Below are 19,734 nucleotides of genomic sequence, written 5' to 3' on the forward strand. Positions count from 1 at the left end.
CACCACTCACACACACACACACACACACACACACACACAACCCGTCACTATCCAAGGTCTGAGCTTCCAAAACAGTCCTGTTGAAGTGCTCCATGGCTGCATTATCTTGGTCAGGAAGAAATTGTATTGTTGGGCTCATTGTGTTCAGGTTTGTTATGGGCTGCAAAAAGTGTGATAATTTAAATCAAACCGCTTTGTTTAGGAAAATGCATTTTGGATGAAAGCTTCTAATTCCTAAAATTGAGGACCAAAAAGTATTGTGTTATTGACTGACCAGGTGACATAATGGCAGAAAATGATATATTCAGTGACTGTAATTACCTTTTCTGAACATCTTTGGAGATTTTTTTTTATGAAGGAAAATACACCATGTGAGTAAAATATAAAAGTGAGGGAACTTTTAACACACAACCGTAATATTAAATCATGATGTTGATCAGGTCCTGTAGGGCAAATTTTGAAACATTTCCAATAAATCAAATAACAATTACGGATCAGGGAAAGTCAACTAGCACATATTTTGACAAACAGTTAATAATTTCAGTCACTTTTAGACGAAAATGCTCTTTAAACACAATGATTTACTGCTGTGGACGGACAAAAAAACTAATGAAGGGTAATCTCTTACAAAAAATGATTAACTGAGAAAGCCAGTCAATAACCAAAGTAGTAGCAGTCCTAAAACTTCCATTACAAGCTGTGAACCTGGGGCCCCTGATGATCAGTTGGTAATCCACTCTGGCTGGTTGTGTAATTTAATGATCATAGCCTGCTTCACCTCAGGACATGCTGACAGGAATCTCACAGTTATGATCTGTTCACACATACGCACACACACACACATACACAGAGCCAACTGCTCACATGCTAAAATCCCACCTAAGAGAAAAAAAGTTCACAGGTACTTAAATATTTAGGGTTAAAAGGAATAAAAATGATAGCAGTGTTGAAGGTTAAATATAACCACAGCTGGAGGAATAAGTCCAAGAACTAAAATATGCATGCAGCCAGGCCATCTCTCCTCTTGCTTAAAGGTAAAGGAGAGTTAAAGTAGGGGTGATGTCCTTAATCTGTTCTGGCAAGTCTGAGACACAAAAGGGAAAGATCTGCCAAAGCAGAAGGAAATTGGTGACAAAACTGTGTTTAGGGAGTGGAAAAATACACACACACACACACACACACACACACACACTCAATCACTCATGCCTTCAACATCCCTTCATGTGTCCAAAGAACAGCTCAGTAGAGTAAGACGCTCTATTTTCACATTATCACGTGATATTTGAACATGCAAGCAGTGTGGGCTCCACCCCAGGGTTTGCCAGTAACCCTCTTTCTGTCACTCTCACACACAAACTCATACACGCATGCACGCAACAAACGCACCCAGGAAATCCTGCTTTGGTTGGTGTGTGTGTGTGTGTGTTACCTTTGGTAGGAGTTAAAGGTCAAACATAGCCTGACATAGCCCCCTCAGGTGCACACCAACCATCTCACAAACCCCCTTTACCACTCGCTGTCCCCACCATCCCTCACCTGTGCTGTCGCAGGTTTCACCCCACCCCTCCATCCCATATCAATGCCCACCCATCTCCATAGCAACTCACAGCTTCCCCGAGCAAGGGGTCTCACTATCTTGTAAAAGGAGGTAAGTGTAATTAGTGGTGTGTGTGTGTGTGGGTGTGGGTGGGTGTGTGTTGGTGTGTGTACCCTGTGTGATTGTGTGTCTGTGTGTGAGTATATGTGTGTATTTGTGTTAAGAGGTATCAGTGGTTCAGTGGTGTCTCTCTTTAATCTTCATCACATCAGCTCCCTCTTAGGCCCCTCATCCTCCATCACCCTTCTTCCTCGTCTTTTCCATCATCTTCCTCCTCTTCCTCCACCCCTTCTTCTTCCCTCACTCTTTATTTTTGGACTTGGAAGATGAACAAGCGCAGGTTGATGTTTTTGGCGGCCAGCAGTTTGTTGCACTCCACCGAGTCGGAGATGGGCAGAGGGACATAGTCGGTCTCATTGGCATCATTGCTGAAGGAGTGATGGTGGATGACGGGCTTGATCCGCACGTCGTCATATGGCCCCTTCAGCAGCAGGAAGGAGCATTCAAGGGCTGAATTCACCTGCACATTCAGACACACAATGTATCAGGTAAAGCATCTACTCAGTACAGAGCTGGACACATACTGGATATTTAACACGAATACCAAAGTTTTGTAAAGAGTGACATTAAAATTTTAATCAACATTATCTTCGATGTTACTGCTATTCAGGTTTTATAAGCGGGAACTCTTGGCACAACTTGCATGGCATCAAATCTGAGCTCTCCATTCTGGTCACTACAGGGGTTCTGGAATGGATCCAGAGTACTGAAACACAGACAGACAGGACGATGTAAGTACCTTGCTCTTGAGGATGAGCTGGAAGGAGAGTGTGCGCTTGCAGGAGAGGTTCGGGTTGCGTTCTGAGTCGTTAACACGAGCCTTCAGCACCCATGTCTGGTTGAGAACAGTGAAGCGTGGCGTTTCATAGTACAGCCGAGTGATGAAATCATCGGTGCGGTACGGCCTGAACTGTACCTCTGGATTGGCAGGTGGACAAATTTATGAAACAGGGAAACAGGTCATATGTGGAAGAGAAAGAGTGGTAAAGATGAAGGAGGCTAAAGAAATCATGTCACCGCTTTTTCTAGTAATCTCTTTAAGTTCATGATCATGCTTCTGCTCTCTGTTGTGTTTATGTATGTACCTGTAAAGCCAATCTTTTCATAGCACAGCAGGCTAAAGATGCTGTTGTAGAGCTGCATGTCTCTGCGGTGGCTCTGGTCCATCTCTCCCAGGATTCCCATCAGCTCTGTACCAGTCTTAGTGGGATGGGAACACTCGCCCTCATGTGCTGGCAGCTCGTGGAAGGGACCTTGCCAAGGGCAACCGATCCTCTTGTACTTACACTGCGTCACCCTGGCAACATAATGTAAAATGTGAGTTAACAGACAAACTTGAGGAAGGAAAGACTTTGCTTTGTAGAAATTGGTTGCCTCACAGAGGAGCTTTGCGAGGAATACGTGCTACTTTGTAGCATTGAGTGGAAGATACCAACAATATCAAAGGGCCTTATTAAACTAGGTTATGAACGGAGGTTAATTAACTTTCCAATAATGACAACTGTTCGCTCATAGACCACCTCATAGACTCATTGATTACAATCTAGATATAGACGTTTATGAATGAAGAGCTGCTATTTCACTACAGTGAAGTGGGGTGAAATTGATGTTAAAGGTACCAATTAGCTTCAATAATGAACCAGGGATAATTAAAACCACACTGATGTTTTTCACCTATACATATTACCCAGTAGCTAAAAAGATGAACATATTGCTCTCAGTCATTTAAACAGGCTCTAATTTTGCTGACTGTAATTTCTACATTTTAACAATAGTTTCCTATTCAGATTTATTCCAGCCTCATGGTGTGACGCTGAGATTCCTATAGATAATGATATCAGAGGAAGCCAGATCTTTGCAGGAGACCAGCACATTCCTCTATCTGACCCGACCAAAAACACCTGGTGATTGCCACGGCTGTTGTCATGGCAACGCCAGCACAGAGACAGCTGTCCTGAGCAGGGTCACTGGTTGCCACAGCAACAACCCCATAGGATTTTTCTTTTTTTGGATGCAAATTCAAACAGCCCGAGCATCACACGCAACAAATACACAGTCTATAATCCCATCAGCTGTTTCTCATCTGCAGAAGTCACACGCTCCCCTTTCTTCCCCAAATGAACCCCATGTGACCAGCTAATGAGCCCAGTTAAAGCGCACACACCTAGAAATCACACTACTCACACAGCTTTCACACATTTCTGTCTCTCCCTTTTTTCAGTTCATGTGGAGTGTTTATAGCTATCAAATTACATTTTGTACCTTTATGGGAAATTAAATTGAACTCATTTTTAGATACTTTTCATTGTGATGTGATTATGATGTAAATAAAACTGCAGTAGATTACTTTTGTTGGAAAAACATTTCTATCTTATAAGTGAGTTAGGCTGTGAGTGTGTGTGTCTGTGTGTGGTGTGTACTGTGTAGTGCGGTGTGGTGTATACCTGTCTTGACACTCCTCTTTCTGGTGTCTCTCTAAGCTGGAGCGGGGGAACTGTTTTAGGCAGAAGGTACATTCTGTCGGCAGCTCACTGACAGCCTTCTCCACAGCAAGGTTCCTGCAGCACAGGTTCTTGCTGATCTCACACCTACACAACACAGATTCATTCCTCAGTGCAATGGCATACATTGTATTTGTGGCATGCACAGTATGTTCATACAAGTCTGTGAACAATACACAACCACAAGAAGCTGTCTGCACAGCAGAAAGTTATATTATGTTTTTGCCAATTGTTGGTGGTAATTCCAATATGCATAGTTGGACAAAAGTTATTATTCCTGTGCCCTTTCATAATTTTAAGTGCAAAAGTGTTTTTGGAAAATCATTTGGAGCGCAATTAAAGGCATTAGGTAAGACCACTTAAATAATTAGCATTCCTATTATCATTAAAATTTTAATGAATAATTGACATGGTATTAGCACTGCATAGGTCCTATGCATAAAAGTACTTAATAAAATATTGTGTATGTGATTTCAAACCCTAGTCTGATGTCACTGTGTTGACAGTGCAGCTTTGTAACATTCTTTTCTAGAAGTGTTTGCATATAACCAAAATATTAACAACATTAAATTCAAGGAATATATGACAATGCACAGTGATGTTTATCTGCCTACAATTACGAACTTGGGTACCCAGCTGCTCCTGACTTGGACTGAATTGATACTCATGTCTAAGGTGAAGTAGGTTTACCTGCAGTTGGGACATGTGGCCTGTTCCTCTTTGAGACGAGAATCAGCCAGAAGGTGAATGAAACAGCCTGCACACATCAGATGTCCATTGGTACACTGGATGGAAAAAAAGGTTGAACAGTCATTGAAACAAAATGACAAGTTATTAGAAAAATAGGGACCATTGGCTGAGGACTAAGCAAACTACAAAAAAATGTTATTGGAAAATTGGAAATTGTTTTAAATTCCACTTGTTAAACCTAATGATAAAATATCTGTATAATCTGTTATTATTTAGGACTTCTTGAAAATAGAAACTAGAAACTATTTCTGGACCAAATTCAAATCCAAATAACATAATTTTGGGGAAATACCATTAGACAACTTCTGATAAAGCTAGACATATTTAGTTTTTGTGTGTGTGTGTGTGTGTGTGTGTGTGTGTGTGTGTGTGTAAGTACAGCTAAATTATTGCAATGGATTGCCTTAAGTCATTGCACAGTAGTAGAGCAACCCTTGAAAATGTTAAAATGTACAAAGAACTTTTATAGAGGCGAGAGATCTGGAAGTGTGTAGTTTCGGCCCAGTTCTGTGGGATACACAAATTAAGAGCATTTAATATATTTATTGGTTATACTTATCTTGATCAATATATTTTATATATGAATGCAGGGGGAAAACATTGTTTATGGAGTTTGCAGTGTATTGTTGATTAATGTTAAATAACTTTAGAATATGTGTTCTGCATGACACATCAGGGGATGTAAATGTTTAGACTAACTTAACAATCAGTAATTACAAATGTGTTCATTTGACATCGAAGAGACCAGTTTGAGCCCAGCATGGGGAATAATGGGGTGGTTTGAAGGTGAGGGAAATATATAATTAAAATTTGGATATTTGCTGAATTGTGGATGTTTGAGTTCTGGGAGTGGGGGGCTGGGTTGTGGCTTTTGCTGATGGGGTTATTTGAGGAGAAGTCACAGTAAAATGTTGTGAACTTGAGCCTGCACGGTTGACCACGGGGCCTGGGTGTGTCTGGTCCCTGCCTCACGGCTCAATTTGCAGTAAAGACACTTGGGGCCTGTGTTGGGTTTAGTATGACTAAAAATAAATGGAGCTGACCAACACATTCAACAGGTTGACGGTGGGGATCAGGTTTGGGATACATGGGGGTCTTCTAGTAGGAGCTCCAGCTGGTTTGCTGATGTTTGACGGCAGCTTTTAGGAGTTATGAGGGGGAAGTTTTATGATTGACACCATGTTTACCTGGTATACAGACGCCTTGGGCAAGTCTAGGCACACGGTGCAGCACAGCACTGAGTACAGTCTCTCCTCCAGCTTTCCTGACTCTCCCTCGGGCATTTTCACCCTCTTCTTGGGTGGCTCGTCTGCGTCAGGCTCGGGCCCATCTCGTCGTATCCCGACCTCCTCCTGCATGGCAGCGACCCCGGCCACAGCCTCAACTGCCGCCCCCACGGCCCCGGCCCCCAGGCCGGCCGAGGAGGAGCCAGGGGCGGCCGCAACGCCCACGTCTCTCTCTTCCATTGAAGACATGGCGATGACTGTCTAGAAATGTCTGAGATGTACCTGCCGCCACCGGGGTGAAGCCGAAATATTAGCAGGTTAGCTCGGGAACTAGCTCCCAACCTGTCAGGCTAACGGTCAGCTGACAGCGAGCTAACGTTAGCCGGGCTAACGCTACGGAGCAGGCTGTCAGAGAGGACTGCGGGCTAACTTCAGATTAAAGCCACCAACACTTCGGAACCGGAAAACGTATAAAGCCGATGATTGTGTAATAACGAGATCATGTGCAAAATCGAACTGCGACTAGATTAAATGTTGACTAGTTTTGTTGACTTACAGTGAAGCTAGCAGACTATGTGCTAGCTAGGTTGACAAAAACACAGCAGTCCTCTCCCTTTGCCCAGGCAGAACAAAAACAACTCGGCTCCCTCAGCTGTTGTTGTGCTCTCGACGCCGTTACTCGCAATGACAGCCGCTTACAGCGATGTGCACCGGCGGCCCTGCTCGGCTGCCGTCTACCGTCCCCGCTCCGGTACCGACCGACCCTCCACACGGTTCACGGGAGCTGTCGGTGATCAAAGCCGCGGCTAGAGACACTTCTGTTGGGACTCGTCTCTCTGGCTACACAGCCATCTTTGTTTTTTTTTTTTTTTTTCCTGTCCGTCTCCCCCGACTTCACCCTGCACAGCCTCAACGACTCCCGGGTCAAATTCGTTATTACTCGGGCAGTTTCTCGATCGTGCCTGATAATAGAAGTACCGTGTTTAAAAGTAAATATTTTTTCCTGAATCTGAGGCGGCCTGTGTGTGCCTGTAACTACTTGTGTACAGCTCTGAATTGGCTGACAGCGAAGTGTTTTGTTGTGGCAGATGACTTGGGGTATTTAAAGAGTTTTTAAAGGCGCATGCGTAGTGAGCACCTGCGGGTCAGAGTATGGCAGGACTTGAAAGGTGACCAAAACCTGATATGCGACAAATTTTAGATAGTCCACCAAAACGACGCATCCTTCATACCTTTCCAACACTTATGAGTAAAATGTGCGTATTATAACAGGTTAATAACGCTGATAGTACTATGTGATAACTTTCAAACAAACTTTATGACAAAATCAGCCTGTTTCTTCATAAAAGTGATGCAACTGGTTGTAAGAAACTTGTTTATGTTGAGGATGCATACATAATAAAGAACAAGTCGGGTGATCGAAGAAAGCCTTTGCTGTCCTAGGTCAGAAGCATCTGTAAGCGTTTTCATCCCCTCAGTGGCCCAGATTTGTGGCTTAGCAGCCCCAAGGACTGGGAGGGGTGCCTGTGTGTACATGACTGGGGGTTGTGAGAGTGTACTTGGGGCGAGGCGGGGCAGGATGTCAGAGTTTCAGCTGTCGGTAATCGGGAGGGACAGGACTAACCACTCCTATTGGATAGACAGATATGCCTTATTTGGTTTGTGTGGAATGGCAAGGGTGCCATATCCCCCTCAACTATGCACACACAGTTTACCAAGGAGATCTATGTGGTCGTACGCTGGGTCTTGAATGCTGGGTGGCTCCAGTTATTAGCCATTTGATGTTACCACATGTCATTTCCACAGACTTCAAATGTTCTAGTTGTTCTAGATGACACAACTTTGTAATTATTCCGCGTAAGCAGCTATGTGTCACGGCCCATTACAAAATGAACACAGTAATACAAAGAGACAATTCAAGAACTTTAAAAAAAAAAATAAAAAGCTCGTGGTAAAGATTTTTTTAGTTTATAAATCAGGTTAACAAACGTTGAAAAATTATCCTAAGACAAATTTCTAGGAATGGGCTTCTTGGAGAATAGGTAAGTGCCACATAAACGCAATCAAAAATAACTATGACTAGACATGTTAACGTAACACATCCTCAAGGGTAATAATGTCAGAAAAAACAGATGGTGAACAAAAGCAAAAAAAATATGAAAATTATCTCTCAATTTATACATCACAACTTCAAGGACAAAGACAAACTTTGAAAACGTAGAAAATTAGTTTAAATCTGAATTGTGTCCTATTTGATTGACCCTGCAGCTAATTTCAACATAGTAATCCAAGAGTCTAAAAACTTTGCTATTCCCGTCATACAATCATTGAGTGTAACACACATTGGTCATTACGCAACATCTCATGATCAATTAATGATTATGGGATAAATGGATTACACACATTTATGAGATGCATCATCCCCCCATCTATCAGTTACTGTTCAGTCCTTAGAACAGTACATCATCTGTGCGTCATCAGAGGATTCAGCTGCTAAGAAGTGGGTGGTACTGTCCAGAGCGATGAAAGTGATGACTTCAATCTAATCAGATTTAAACAGACAATTGATAGTGAGGGCAGGAGTGTTTAGGTTAATGGATGATGCGGTGTGAACCAGCTTTTGTGGTTCTGCTGGTGGAGAGTGAGATGAGAACGAGTTGGAAGATAGATGGTGTTGATTTGAATGACTTGCTGTGCTTCGTTCAGCTGTATTGGTTGAAAGGTGGTGAATCCGCAGGTGACCGCTGTTGGCTGTTTTGTTTGGACTTTGTCTTACTCTGGGATGGAAGTTGAGTTTGAGGTTTGGTGGCATCGAGCTGATTGAGTTCCCAGTCTGCTGCTTTTGACAGCTCAGGACCCACATCTTGTATTTTTTTACAGTTGGGCTCCCTGTTGGGTGAACCAGACTCCAATTTATTTTGCCCAGGTGTGTCTGCTGAAGTTGTGCTCACTTTGATTTGGGTATATACTGTATGAACTGTTTCTGTCTGCGCTGACTGGTGCTGTGGTGGTTCATCCTCATCTTTCTCTCTGCTTGTGTTCATCTCAGTGTGTTTCTCAGGTGTTCCATTGAACTCTTTTACTGTGATTTCTCCCTCACTGCTCGGTTTTGTGTCTGCCATTATTCCTGCTGTACCGGTCTGAGCTGGACCCTGCACTTGGTGTGCTTCCACTTTATAGTCTGATGTGATCCTCTGTGTTTTGTCTATGAGCATCCTCTGCCTGCAGTTTGAAGCCATAGCCTTCACCCAGGGGTGCAGCAGGGTCTGCTCTGCTGTCAGCCTCACTGTGGGATCTGGCTGAAGTAGAGCTCTGACAAGGCCTCTGGCCTCTGCGTACACACACACATAAATTAGCATACAAAATGGATTGTACATTGATGTGTGGATGTTTGTAAGTACATAAATTTTTGGACCAACGTATTTTATAATTTTATATTTCTCACCCTCTGAAATGGGGTCCCAGTAGGGGGACAGGAAGTTGATCTGTCCCTGTTTTATTAGCTGGAATAACTCTTCCTGGTCTCGATCCCGACTGAGAAATGGGGGGAAGCCACAGAGCAGTATATAGAGAATAACACCCAGAGCCCATACATCGACTGCTACACCATAACCTGTTGAATAGATCATAAAAAGTATTATCCAGTTAAAAAATCTACAAAGACAGATACTGAAGTGACAAAGGATAAATCAGCCATATTTGTGATAAAAATGCATTTGAATGTATAACTGAAAGTAATGTTTGATACTGCAGAAAACACCAGTGACCTGTCTCACAGAGAATTTCTGGGGCTACATATGTGGGTGTCCCACATATGGTGAAGACTGGTTCAGTCACAACCATGGCAAGCCCAAAGTCTCCAAGCTTCAGCCTACAGATGTCAGCTGCCACATGCTCTATCTGAGAGAGGACATGAAAAACAAGGTACACACAGACACAGAGTCAGGTGAGGAGGCAGAGTTGAGAATATATTTAAAATTTCAAACTCCAACTAAGTTTCACACATACTGAAAAACTTGCTATGGAGATTTTCCTGTGAATACCCCAAATACTTACTTTACTTTATATCACCAACTCATAATAGTGTCCTCACATTTACTTCAATCTTTTATTGTTTTGTGAAATGTTAATCGAACTAGACATACCAGGTATATAAATTTGGCAAAGTTGGCATTAGATAAGGAAAAGATAGCTAAAAATACACTCACTGTTATCCCCTGAAAATAGGTAAAAAATTGGTTAGTTTATTCCATGTCATGGTATGGGGCAGCAGGGGAGCAAGTTGGCCCACAACAAGAAGGTTGCAGGTTCAGTTCCCGGGCCTGGGGCGTCTCTGTGCTGATTTTATATGTTCTTGTCGTGCTTGCGTGGGTTTCCTCCAGATACTCTGGCTTCCTCCCACCATCCAAAGACATCATGTTTAGGTTAATTGGTGACTATAAATTGTTCATAGGTCTGAGTGTGAGTGGTTGTTCATCTCTGATTGTCTCTGTGTGCTGTCCCTGCAATTGACTGGCGACCGGTCCAGGGTGTACCCTGCCCTCGCCTAATGTGAGCTGGGATTGGCTCCAGCGCCCCCACGACCCGGAAATGGATAAGTGGTTGAAAATGAATGAATGAATATCACAGTATGGTTCTGTCAACAAAATAATTAATATTACTCAACATCATCATCATAACCTGAAATAAATAGACTTTCTTCTCTGTGTAATTGTGACAGCAGTCTGTGACAGTTTTAATAGTTTTGAGTTAGGGCTGAAAGCCATTAATATGTGCAAAGTGATTCAAATTAATTAATGAATTAATACATTTTTCTTCTATGTTTAGTTATTAGTGGAATATCAATTCAAGGAAAAGAGTTGTATTTTGTTTTGTCTTTACTTCATGCTCCACCCATAACCATTCCAGCCTCCATTTTCCCTCATCCTGAGTGCTGTGAGGGCAAACACAGGCATTGCATTTGTCAGGTAGCCCCAATCAACATCACACAGTTGACCCTTGTGTCACCCTTGTGAAAACCCCAAGGGCATCTGTTTCTCAGTGCTCAGCCTTGCAAAACTGTTGTCAAGGGTAAATCTGTTCATGTGTGATCTGTGAACAAGTTGGTGCTCTATGCTATAAACTGGCACAGGACTTACTTATACTATTATTTCTTCATCATATCACATGAAACATTGTAATAAATTGATTACAAATCATCTTGTTTTAAAACATTGTAATGCCACAATGTGAAGAATTCTAGATGTTGTTGTATGGCTCCCTCTGGTGATGACAAAAAAGAGACACTGGCAGACAGAAAAGCATGCCGTTGATCTAAACAGTAAACAATGGAATAACAATTTTAAAGCAACATAATCTCACTGTCACATTTTTAGTCCCTACTCCTTTCTCACTAACCCTGATACCCACCAGCAGGTTTTCTGGTTTGAGGTCTCGGTGGACGATGCTCTTGCAGTGGATGTAATTTAGTGCTTCACTCATGTCTGACACCATCAGTCCTGCATCTGCTTCTGGAAACTTTCCTCTCTCACTGATGGCCTCAAACAGATCACCCCCACTCACCAGCTCCATCACCAGGTAGGAGTGAGTATGTGTGTGGTGGTATGCCACTAGCCGCACTATACGAGGGTGACACAGGCTACCCAGAAGGCTCAGCTCATTCTGCATCATGTGCTCTCGACCAATCAGTTTTGAGCGTTCAACTATCTTTATGGCGAATGTTTGCCCATTGTCACGACGACAGCACTCACGCACCATGGCAAAGTTTCCATCGCCAATGACACGTCCTATGTCATAGCAACGCTCAATATCGGACAGGGTGACCTCACTGCCGTCTAAAGGAAGGTCAAAGTTCGTGCCCTGCTGTACATCTTTCTGTAATGCAGCCACTTCTGGAAGCGGCTTTAAAAGTTGTAACTGTGAAATATTCTTCTTGTCATTCCTGCAGACTGGTTCAGCAGGTGGGGTGCTGACAGGAACATCCAGTTCCCTCACCTCTTGTTCTGTATGAGGACTACCTTTCTGCTTTTTCGACACAGGAGGAAGTGGGACTCTCCTGGAAAGGGGATTGATCCGTTCTGGAGCCTGAGGCCTGGTTCTCATTGCTGAACACTTTTCACACAGTGTAGGAGATTTAATTTCTTCTTCTCTAAGACACTCTTCATGATTAAACAGCCCAATGGCAGAAGGCTGTCTTTCTCTGACCCCGCCCTTCACATGTAGTCTCTGCAGGTGGTTGGGAAGGTGAGTCAGTTTTCTGCAACTTTTTTTATGAGACTTCTGAACTACTGGGTTATCATTTTCCAGGTGCTGTGAATCTGTATGGTAAAGTTTGTTTGTATTTGTATGATTTTGGACATGCATTTGTTCACCCTGGGACACCCCTTTGTTAGTCTTGCTGCTATCAGCCCCATCGCTGTATCCACTGTCAGCTTTAGCATTTTTATCTGGTACTGGGCAAAGTCGTTTCTTCCAGACCCGCAGTGCATCAGCTTGGTAATTGGGATGTTCTGGAAACAGCTCTTCCAGAGCTTCCTGCACGCTATTGAGCTCTGGACGAGCCTTACCCAGAGCCAAAAAGGCCACTTCACCTTGGAAGAAGTCACATACACCTTTCACCTATGAAAATAGAATTTGAAAAAATTACAAAGTCGGGCGTGGGGACATGATGTGAAGCAAAAAAACAAGGTTTCACAAGGGTTTGAGCTGAGGCCTGATTTTGAGGCCTATTGAATGGGATTTCCCTGTTCAGCGTGAAAAGAACTGCAATCAGAGAGTAGGTTAAGGCCTCACCTCTCTTGCGTGGGTTGTGTACAGGCGTGTGACTCTGGCTTTGTTCCATCGAGGAAACCCCAATGCCTCAGAAATATCCAATAGCAGTTGCTCGAAGGACACCACACCCCTTCGATTCAGCAATACTGTTACCTAGAGATGCAAAAAAGACAGTTAGGAAATTCTTAGTGTATATGCTTTGGCAACTCAGTGCCATTTTAATATGAAACCCTTCAGAAGGGGTGTATAAGTTGTATTTAATGGATTTATTAATGACTAATATACATTCTAGTCTCCTTCAAACTATAGTTTCATTAAGAAAATTTGCATTTTGCCCCAAAATCTAAACTTCTTTATTCTGTGTTTACTGAAATTGATACAGGTATCAAATTTTACTGATAGAGTCTGTTAGCCTTTTCAATTGCAAAGCATCCATCATTCAAAACTTCCATATTTCTGATAATTTAATCTAACTCATTAGTAAATTATTTAAGAACCATTTATGATGTAAATTCTGATTTTACCTTCCGCAGTGTAGTCTGACCACCGGGGCGGACAATGGTGACAAGATGGGGCCGCTCGGCGCTCTCCTCTGCATAACGGGTGTGGACAAGAGGAAGGTGAGGAGGAGGTAGGCAGTGGGACCTGTGGGCCGGTCTCATTGGCTGTGGATGAATGGGCCATAGTTGGTGTATCCCACCAGGACGCTTCAGGGATTGGATATTTGGAGGACCTGAAGCAGGGAGAGAGGGGGACACAGGTGGAAAATCAAAGACACTCAACAAGAGCTGGTTTATTGAAAACTGACCTGATCACAACATTGGTGGGTTTGTTGTAGACTGGTATACAAAGCAAAACTCATAAGTAACACAACACCAGTTCCTAATCCTTTGTCAGAGTGCATCTGTGTGAAAACAAATCCGTCTGATCAGATTTGAGTGTTTTCCATCACATGGAGTGCCATAGCCATTTGAGATTCCTCAACGCTTTACCCTGCCAACTCAATTATTTAGACTTCCTTAAGTCATGAAAACCCACATTCACACACACACCCACCTCACAAAGGCTTGCTTGACCTGGTTAGGGCTCAGTTGAATCTGCATGATTAATGAAGCATTAGAGACAAAAAGCATCTTTGACGTTTCACTTTCTGCCGCTAAGGGAATTGAAGAGATGTTATCCATCTAATCAGTGGGGATTTTGTTTGGGTTATCTTTCCTGGTGTAGAACAACGGACAGAGACACAAGAGCCTATTCCTCTAACATGACAAAGGCCCCCTTCGTTCAAAAAGACACCATTGGCCACCTCAGCGTGAGCAAAAGCAATCACACGTCCCAAACCCATTGAGAGCCCCCTGGTTGACACAGAAAACCTCCACATCCTTCAACAACACCAGCCTTTTCTCATTGGCCCTGTGACCCCCTGCGTCTGGGGACAGATCCTTATTACATTAATTACATCTCACATATTAATCATTTTACAGCTCAGATCGCTCAGGGTGAATCTTACCAACTTAAAGGCTGATCTATATGCCATATTATTAGTAAGACTTGACACTCATATCGGTCTTGAATTATTTGAACTGAGAGTAAAACACATTCAGACCGCCCATCAACTCACCTGTCACTCTCCATTTAGCATTACGCGCTGTTTCGCATCCATAACGGGCTCTCTGTGAGGGGGTCATGACTCTCCAAATTAAGACACCACACCTGCCAGTAAAAAGTCACTGACTGTTATTATTGTTGTTGTTGTTGTTGTTGTTGTTTTTCTTGTCTGCATTTATTCCTCCACCAACTGCAGCTCGTGTCCTTGGCTATCAGTTTCCAGGAGAGAAAACGGGATGCGCTACTAGATTACCGGACATGGCCTAGCTACAGCGGTTGCCATGGATACGTCACGTGTCAAGAGGGAAAAATACCGGAAGCGGAGCGGTTTCACCATCACATTGATAATCTCATGTGGAATAACTTTACGACGAGGTACGTGTGTCATGTCCCATCATCCTTTCTAACTCAAAAAGTGGTTGGCATTTACTTTATATTGTTATTTATGCACTTTTTCAATTAACGATGTCTAAGATCGATGATTCCCCGCGATAGGCAGTAATAGGGTTTTATTTTGAAGGATCCAACCGGATTTTTCTCTCTATTTTGTGAAGGGTGACTTTGAAGAGCACAGTTCAGAGTGTGAGGAGTGTTTTCTGCTGAAAGGGTGCACAACCCCTCTGCATTAAAGTCCTCTTAGCTGCTAAATAAACAGCAGCAGCTGTTATTGTTAGACAAGCTACCAGATATTGTGTGGACGTTGTTGTTTAAATTATTTAACTGATGATTACAATTAGTTTTAAGTTTGGGTCTGAATGCAGAGGCCATTTTTCCACAAGAGGGAATGCACAGTTACAGATCTTTATTTCCATATACATTTACTAGAAAGTCGTATATATATATGTAAGTGGGTTAACTGTACATCTAAAGCTTATGAAATGTACTATGAAAATAGTGGTTGGTTTTTATTAGTAGATTTCTGAAAAAAAAAAAAAAAAAGCAAAGGTTTTGATGTTAGAAAAACCATAAAGCTTTCTCATGGTCTGAAAAATGTTAACTCCAGATTTTAATTAGGCCAATAGACCAGTATTATTCTACCAGCCGTCTAAAGACTCTGTCTAAATGTGAAATCATTTTCATTTGATCAAATTATTTTATTTATTCACTTTTACTTTTACTTTTACTTTCTATGGTCGTAGCTCAGTGGTAGTGCTGCAAACCCCAGCAAACCCCAGTTGTAACTAGTGCTTGTGTCGGTCCCAAGCTTGGATTAATGGGAAAGATTTAATAAAACTGTAGTCAATCAACTATGTAAGTTACAGAGCTGACTAGCTGTGCTGTCCCCCAAAGAGGGAAGAGGGGGGCTTTATTCGTTCATTAACTTTTCATCCATCCATTTGCCTGCTTATTTATTCATTCCCTTCATCTAAAGTCTAACAATTATGGTAGCATGAAGCCTGAAGAAGTAGTGTTTTCAGAAACTTAAAACCTCTTATTGACATTGATAAAAACCAATACATTAAAAAACATTAGAGGACATGACTCCAATCAAGTCTGGCAATGTTATAAACCTTTGTCGTTGTTAGAGACCTTTTCTGATTGTATTCATGGGATACTCAATGATGGAAAAAAAAAAACCATGAAGGCTCACACAAAATCTTCAGATCACAATGGCGAGTGGAAGGTAATGGTGAAAAATTGTACTGACAAGGGTGAGTGGGGTGGGAGGGTGTGGGGGTGGGCACACTGGCAGTCTCCAGTGTGGTTACCATAGCCTCACTGATGGAATCCAATGCTTAGAATAGAAAAACACCCTCGAAACACACACAGACTGAAACATGCAAACACACACACACAGTTTGAGTGTCCAGTTGGTCTTTTAATATGCTGCCCCCCATAGCACTGTTTCCAAGGATACCTTTAGTATTGGATCAGGAAGCAACAACTCTGACAGCAGCTCCATATCCTGGTCTCACCACTGAGACTTAATGTTATGTTTTCTCCGATGCAAAGTGTCTTGACAACTGTGAATCAATAATTAAAGTATTTCCCACCTCAAACTTCCCTTAAATTTTATTGCTTTTATGCATCTCACTCACAGAGCAATAGTGGGGAGCAAGAAAAACAGGGAACAATTAAATGGACATGACAATGGACATGGATAAGACAAGAAAGAAGTAACAAGGTAATGATTCTAAAGTAAATATAATGTGGGTAAATCTATTCCATTAAACATGACTCTGATGTCATGAAAACTCGACAAGCACTTTAAGCATGTTAAATAAGTGCATACAAAGTTTTCTTTTGTGTGATACATGGTGTATTGTCTATGTGTTTCTGGGAATATGCATGTCGCCATGTATCTTTCACACCACTGGCCAAACAATATCACACCAGTGCTGCTACATAGTACGCAGAGTGCGCTACCACTGTCTGGCCAGCAGAGGAAGTAAGTGTATCTGCATTACATTACTGTTGCCCTAAGAGTGAAACTTAGACATAATGACTGAGGATAAAGTTGGGTCGTTCATTGGAAGAGCAGTCCAGCTAGATAAACATGAGTCACACGAATTTGCCATGACACAATGACCTTTTGTTTCCCAATATTCCTGAGCAGCATGCAGCAGTTTGATAGGCATTTCATTTTGACAACTTTCTGATTATTACCTAAAATTAAAGGAAGGAAGGAAGTCTGAAAGACAGTCACAGTTCAGTGTTCTTGAAATAACCTCACAATTTGTTGCTCAATCAGAAGAGGATTCATTAGACAAATGAAGGAATGCAATGGCAGGGCAATCTGCAGAGTAGAAATAAAACACACACACATTTGCACTGCAAGTACATCCCAACAACTGCTACTAGACTACAACTACTACTACTACTACTACTGTATGTTACCAATAAAGCCTTAAAAAGGTGTGAAAGGGTGCAAGTGTTTCATGTTTAAAAAGCTGCCATTCATGCTGTTATTTGATTCATGATCAGTAACTATACTTTCCAAGCTTTCATCCCCCCATTCAAGAGATGAAGTCTTTATTTTGCTACTGTTGAGTGCAGATAAATGCAACAGTGTGTTATAGGAGAGACTGGTGATGGCCAGATTTTATTTGGTTCTAATATTCACACGGGTACACATGGATGCATCAGGAAGGAAAGAAATATCAGCATTCTTGGTTTATGGTTTATGGTCATGATGGTTTGTGTGTTCAGGTATTCATCTCCATTCACCAGTCAAACCATCAGCTTAGTCTATATTTGATTTTAAATGCCTACTTAGCTGAAGTTTTCTAAAATAAAGCCTAATATGATGCAGAAAGTCTGTCTGAACAGCATGGGGCCTTGTTAATGGCTCCACTCATCAGCAGACTGGCCTAAATAATTGATTTTGTGATTTACACACCATTCAAAGTTCAAAGCTCAGTAGAAAGTAAAGCGACTCTAACTCAAAAACAAACACCACGAAGACTCAATAAAGCAAATCTTAGGTTACTAGCTAGATTCGTTTGTGTGATTAATAGTGCTTATTTAGCCTTTTCATGCATTGTTTTGCTCAGCCTAGCTTTTGCTTTCACCATACATGTTAGAGACTTACACTGTATGAAATTTTTCCATCAGTGCAAATATAAATCCACACAAATGAACCATACTTGCAAAAATATTGCAGGCCAAGGCTATATAACTTCAACCTTTCACCTCCTCTCTCTCCCCTTCTCTCCCCTTCCATGTGTCTCTTTCACACCTGTTTATGTCAAATGTGGGACCGACACACAAGCATGTTCCAGTTTAGACACAGTAACAGACAGGCAAATGTGGGGGCCAATGGAGGACAAGGGCAGTTGGACAGAGTACGTAACCTGGTGTGATGTAATGTAACAAGCAATCCCCATGAACTTTTTTTCCCCTGATCGTGCTGTTTGAATGTTGTGTATGTGTGTGTGTGTGTGTGTGTGTGTGTGTGTGTGTGTCTTAAGAGACACAGAGTCTTAAGAGTTTTGTGGCTGTTTGAACGGCAGGGTCAGGGTTAGACATTCAACTATGTGTTGAATGTGTGCGTGTGTCACAACAAGTGGTTTTTTAATGTCTGCTTGTTATTACACAACTTCAAGAGATCATCTGACCATCTGCAGATTCAGGAATTTCATCAGACAGAGAGACAAGCAGATGATAAGTAGACTTTTGTGCCTGTGAATGAATGCTGCTTCGTTTCTATGTGTGTGTCAGTGTATGTTTTTCTGTATCTATCTTTGGCGCAACTGATTAGAATTTTAGCTTGTCAGAGGTTTTTGGCAGGTTTTGGCATGTGCACGTTGGGCACATCTTCAAAATACTTCTTGGGGATTAGGCTGAGATTTAGATAAGGGTTTGTTTTAAGATAATAGCCTCACCCTTTGGCAAATATATTTGGCTCATAAGCACTAAATATGCTTGTTAAATAATCTATCGCCTGCAGCCTGTTAACTTAGTTTAAGACAAAGATTGCATAGTCATTGCACCCAGCATAGAGTGCAATAACTTTACCTTTATATATGTGCCCTGTTATACAGCAACAGATATTCCTTTGAGTCCAATTCAAATCCAATTTTATGTCAACAGACTAAAAGAGACTTGTGTTTTAACTAAATTATTTAGAATAACAAATGAGTTGGTTCATAAACAGATCATAAGCTATAGTTTTTGCAAATCACTTTGAAAAAAAAAAACAAAACATTGAGCAGTTGAGTTGAGCTGAGCTGAGGAAACAGCCGGCTGCTGTGTCACAGGTGCACTGAGCCAACACGCGCTCCAGCAAGAAGACTGTGTCTTCTTATACTTAACCCCCACTATTTCACACCGACCATCGAGTTAACACATCCCATGGAGGTTGCCCATGGAGATTAGGCTGGACAACCAGGAGGAGGGCACTGCGGGGATCTTCGTGCATACTGGAGCGGCAACTAGAAACAGCGTTTCCCAAATTTTTGAGTGTTGGGCATACATGCATAGTTCAGGCCTGTGGTCCAAGAAAATCATCAAGGAAGTTTTTCCTTGCCACTGTTGCCAAGTGCTTGCTCATTGGGGGATCTGTTGGGTCTCTTTAAATCAATGTTAAAAGAGTTTGGTCTAGAGCTGCTCTATATGTAAAGTGCCTTGATGTAACTTTTTTATGGTTTGGCGCTATGCAAATAAATCTGATCTGATTTTGATTTGACCTGACATGCTGAGGACGGATGTGTGTTTTTGAGTATAGTTGTGTTAATTGTGTTAAGGGGACAACATTATGTGGACTCCTCCATCAAGTTTG

General features: G+C 42.0%; 2 protein-coding genes across 3 annotated transcripts; both read right to left on the reverse strand.

The window, feature by feature from the left end:
• On the reverse strand, positions 1-7,200 carry zftraf1 (zinc finger TRAF-type containing 1). 2 transcript variants are annotated; one of them, XM_029514202.1, is made up of 7 exons: positions 6,691-7,200; positions 6,096-6,416; positions 4,849-4,943; positions 4,102-4,245; positions 2,743-2,954; positions 2,397-2,575; positions 1,905-2,117 (listed from the first exon to the last, which is right to left on the reverse strand). In XM_029514202.1, the coding sequence occupies exons 2-7, from the start codon at positions 6,381-6,383 to the stop codon at positions 1,905-1,907; spliced, it is 1,131 nt and encodes a 376-aa protein (XP_029370062.1). In that variant the 5' UTR covers positions 6,384-6,416; positions 6,691-7,200. The 2 variants fall into 2 exon arrangements, with proteins under 2 accessions (XP_029370063.1, XP_029370062.1); XM_029514203.1 differs by having other exon boundaries at positions 1-2,117; positions 6,096-7,200.
• Positions 6,810-16,225, reverse strand: dclk3 (doublecortin-like kinase 3). Its single transcript, XM_029514826.1, has 10 exons — positions 16,162-16,225; positions 14,236-14,334; positions 13,430-13,638; positions 12,927-13,058; positions 12,506-12,752; positions 11,540-12,238; positions 9,902-10,030; positions 9,580-9,747; positions 9,271-9,465; positions 6,810-6,898 (listed from the first exon to the last, which is right to left on the reverse strand). Exons 1-10 carry the CDS (start codon positions 16,223-16,225, stop codon positions 6,810-6,812), a joined length of 2,031 nt encoding a protein of 676 aa, XP_029370686.1.
• Between the last annotated feature and the right edge of the window lie 3,509 nt (positions 16,226-19,734).

Source organism: Echeneis naucrates, chromosome 11 (genome assembly GCF_900963305.1).
Source record: "Echeneis naucrates chromosome 11, fEcheNa1.1, whole genome shotgun sequence".
In the NCBI taxonomy this organism is placed as follows: Eukaryota; Metazoa; Chordata; class Actinopteri; order Carangiformes; family Echeneidae; genus Echeneis; species Echeneis naucrates.

What these genes read in the sequence shown, in the direction of transcription:
- dclk3 (XM_029514826.1), bottom strand. Translation starts at nt 16,225, where the DNA reads ATGGTAACCACACTGGAGACTGCCAGTGTGCCCACCCCCACACCCTCC. An exon ending in TCTCAATGGGTTTGGGACGT is followed by an intron (nt 13,639 to 14,235) that starts GTGATTGCTTTT and finishes TCCCTGCTTCAG; the next exon opens with GTCCTCCAAATATCCAATCC. An exon ending in CTGGGACCCCATTTCAGAGG is followed by an intron (nt 9,466 to 9,579) that starts GTGAGAAATATA and finishes GTGTGTACGCAG; the next exon opens with AGGCCAGAGGCCTTGTCAGA.
- zftraf1 (XM_029514203.1), bottom strand. Translation starts at nt 6,383, where the DNA reads ATGTCTTCAATGGAAGAGAGAGACGTGGGCGTTGCGGCCGCCCCTGGC. An exon ending in CCAAGGCGTCTGTATACCAG is followed by an intron (nt 4,944 to 6,095) that starts GTAAACATGGTG and finishes TTTTCCATCCAG; the next exon opens with TGTACCAATGGACATCTGAT. An exon ending in GCCACATGTCCCAACTGCAG is followed by an intron (nt 4,246 to 4,848) that starts GTAAACCTACTT and finishes TGTGTTGTGTAG; the next exon opens with GTGTGAGATCAGCAAGAACC.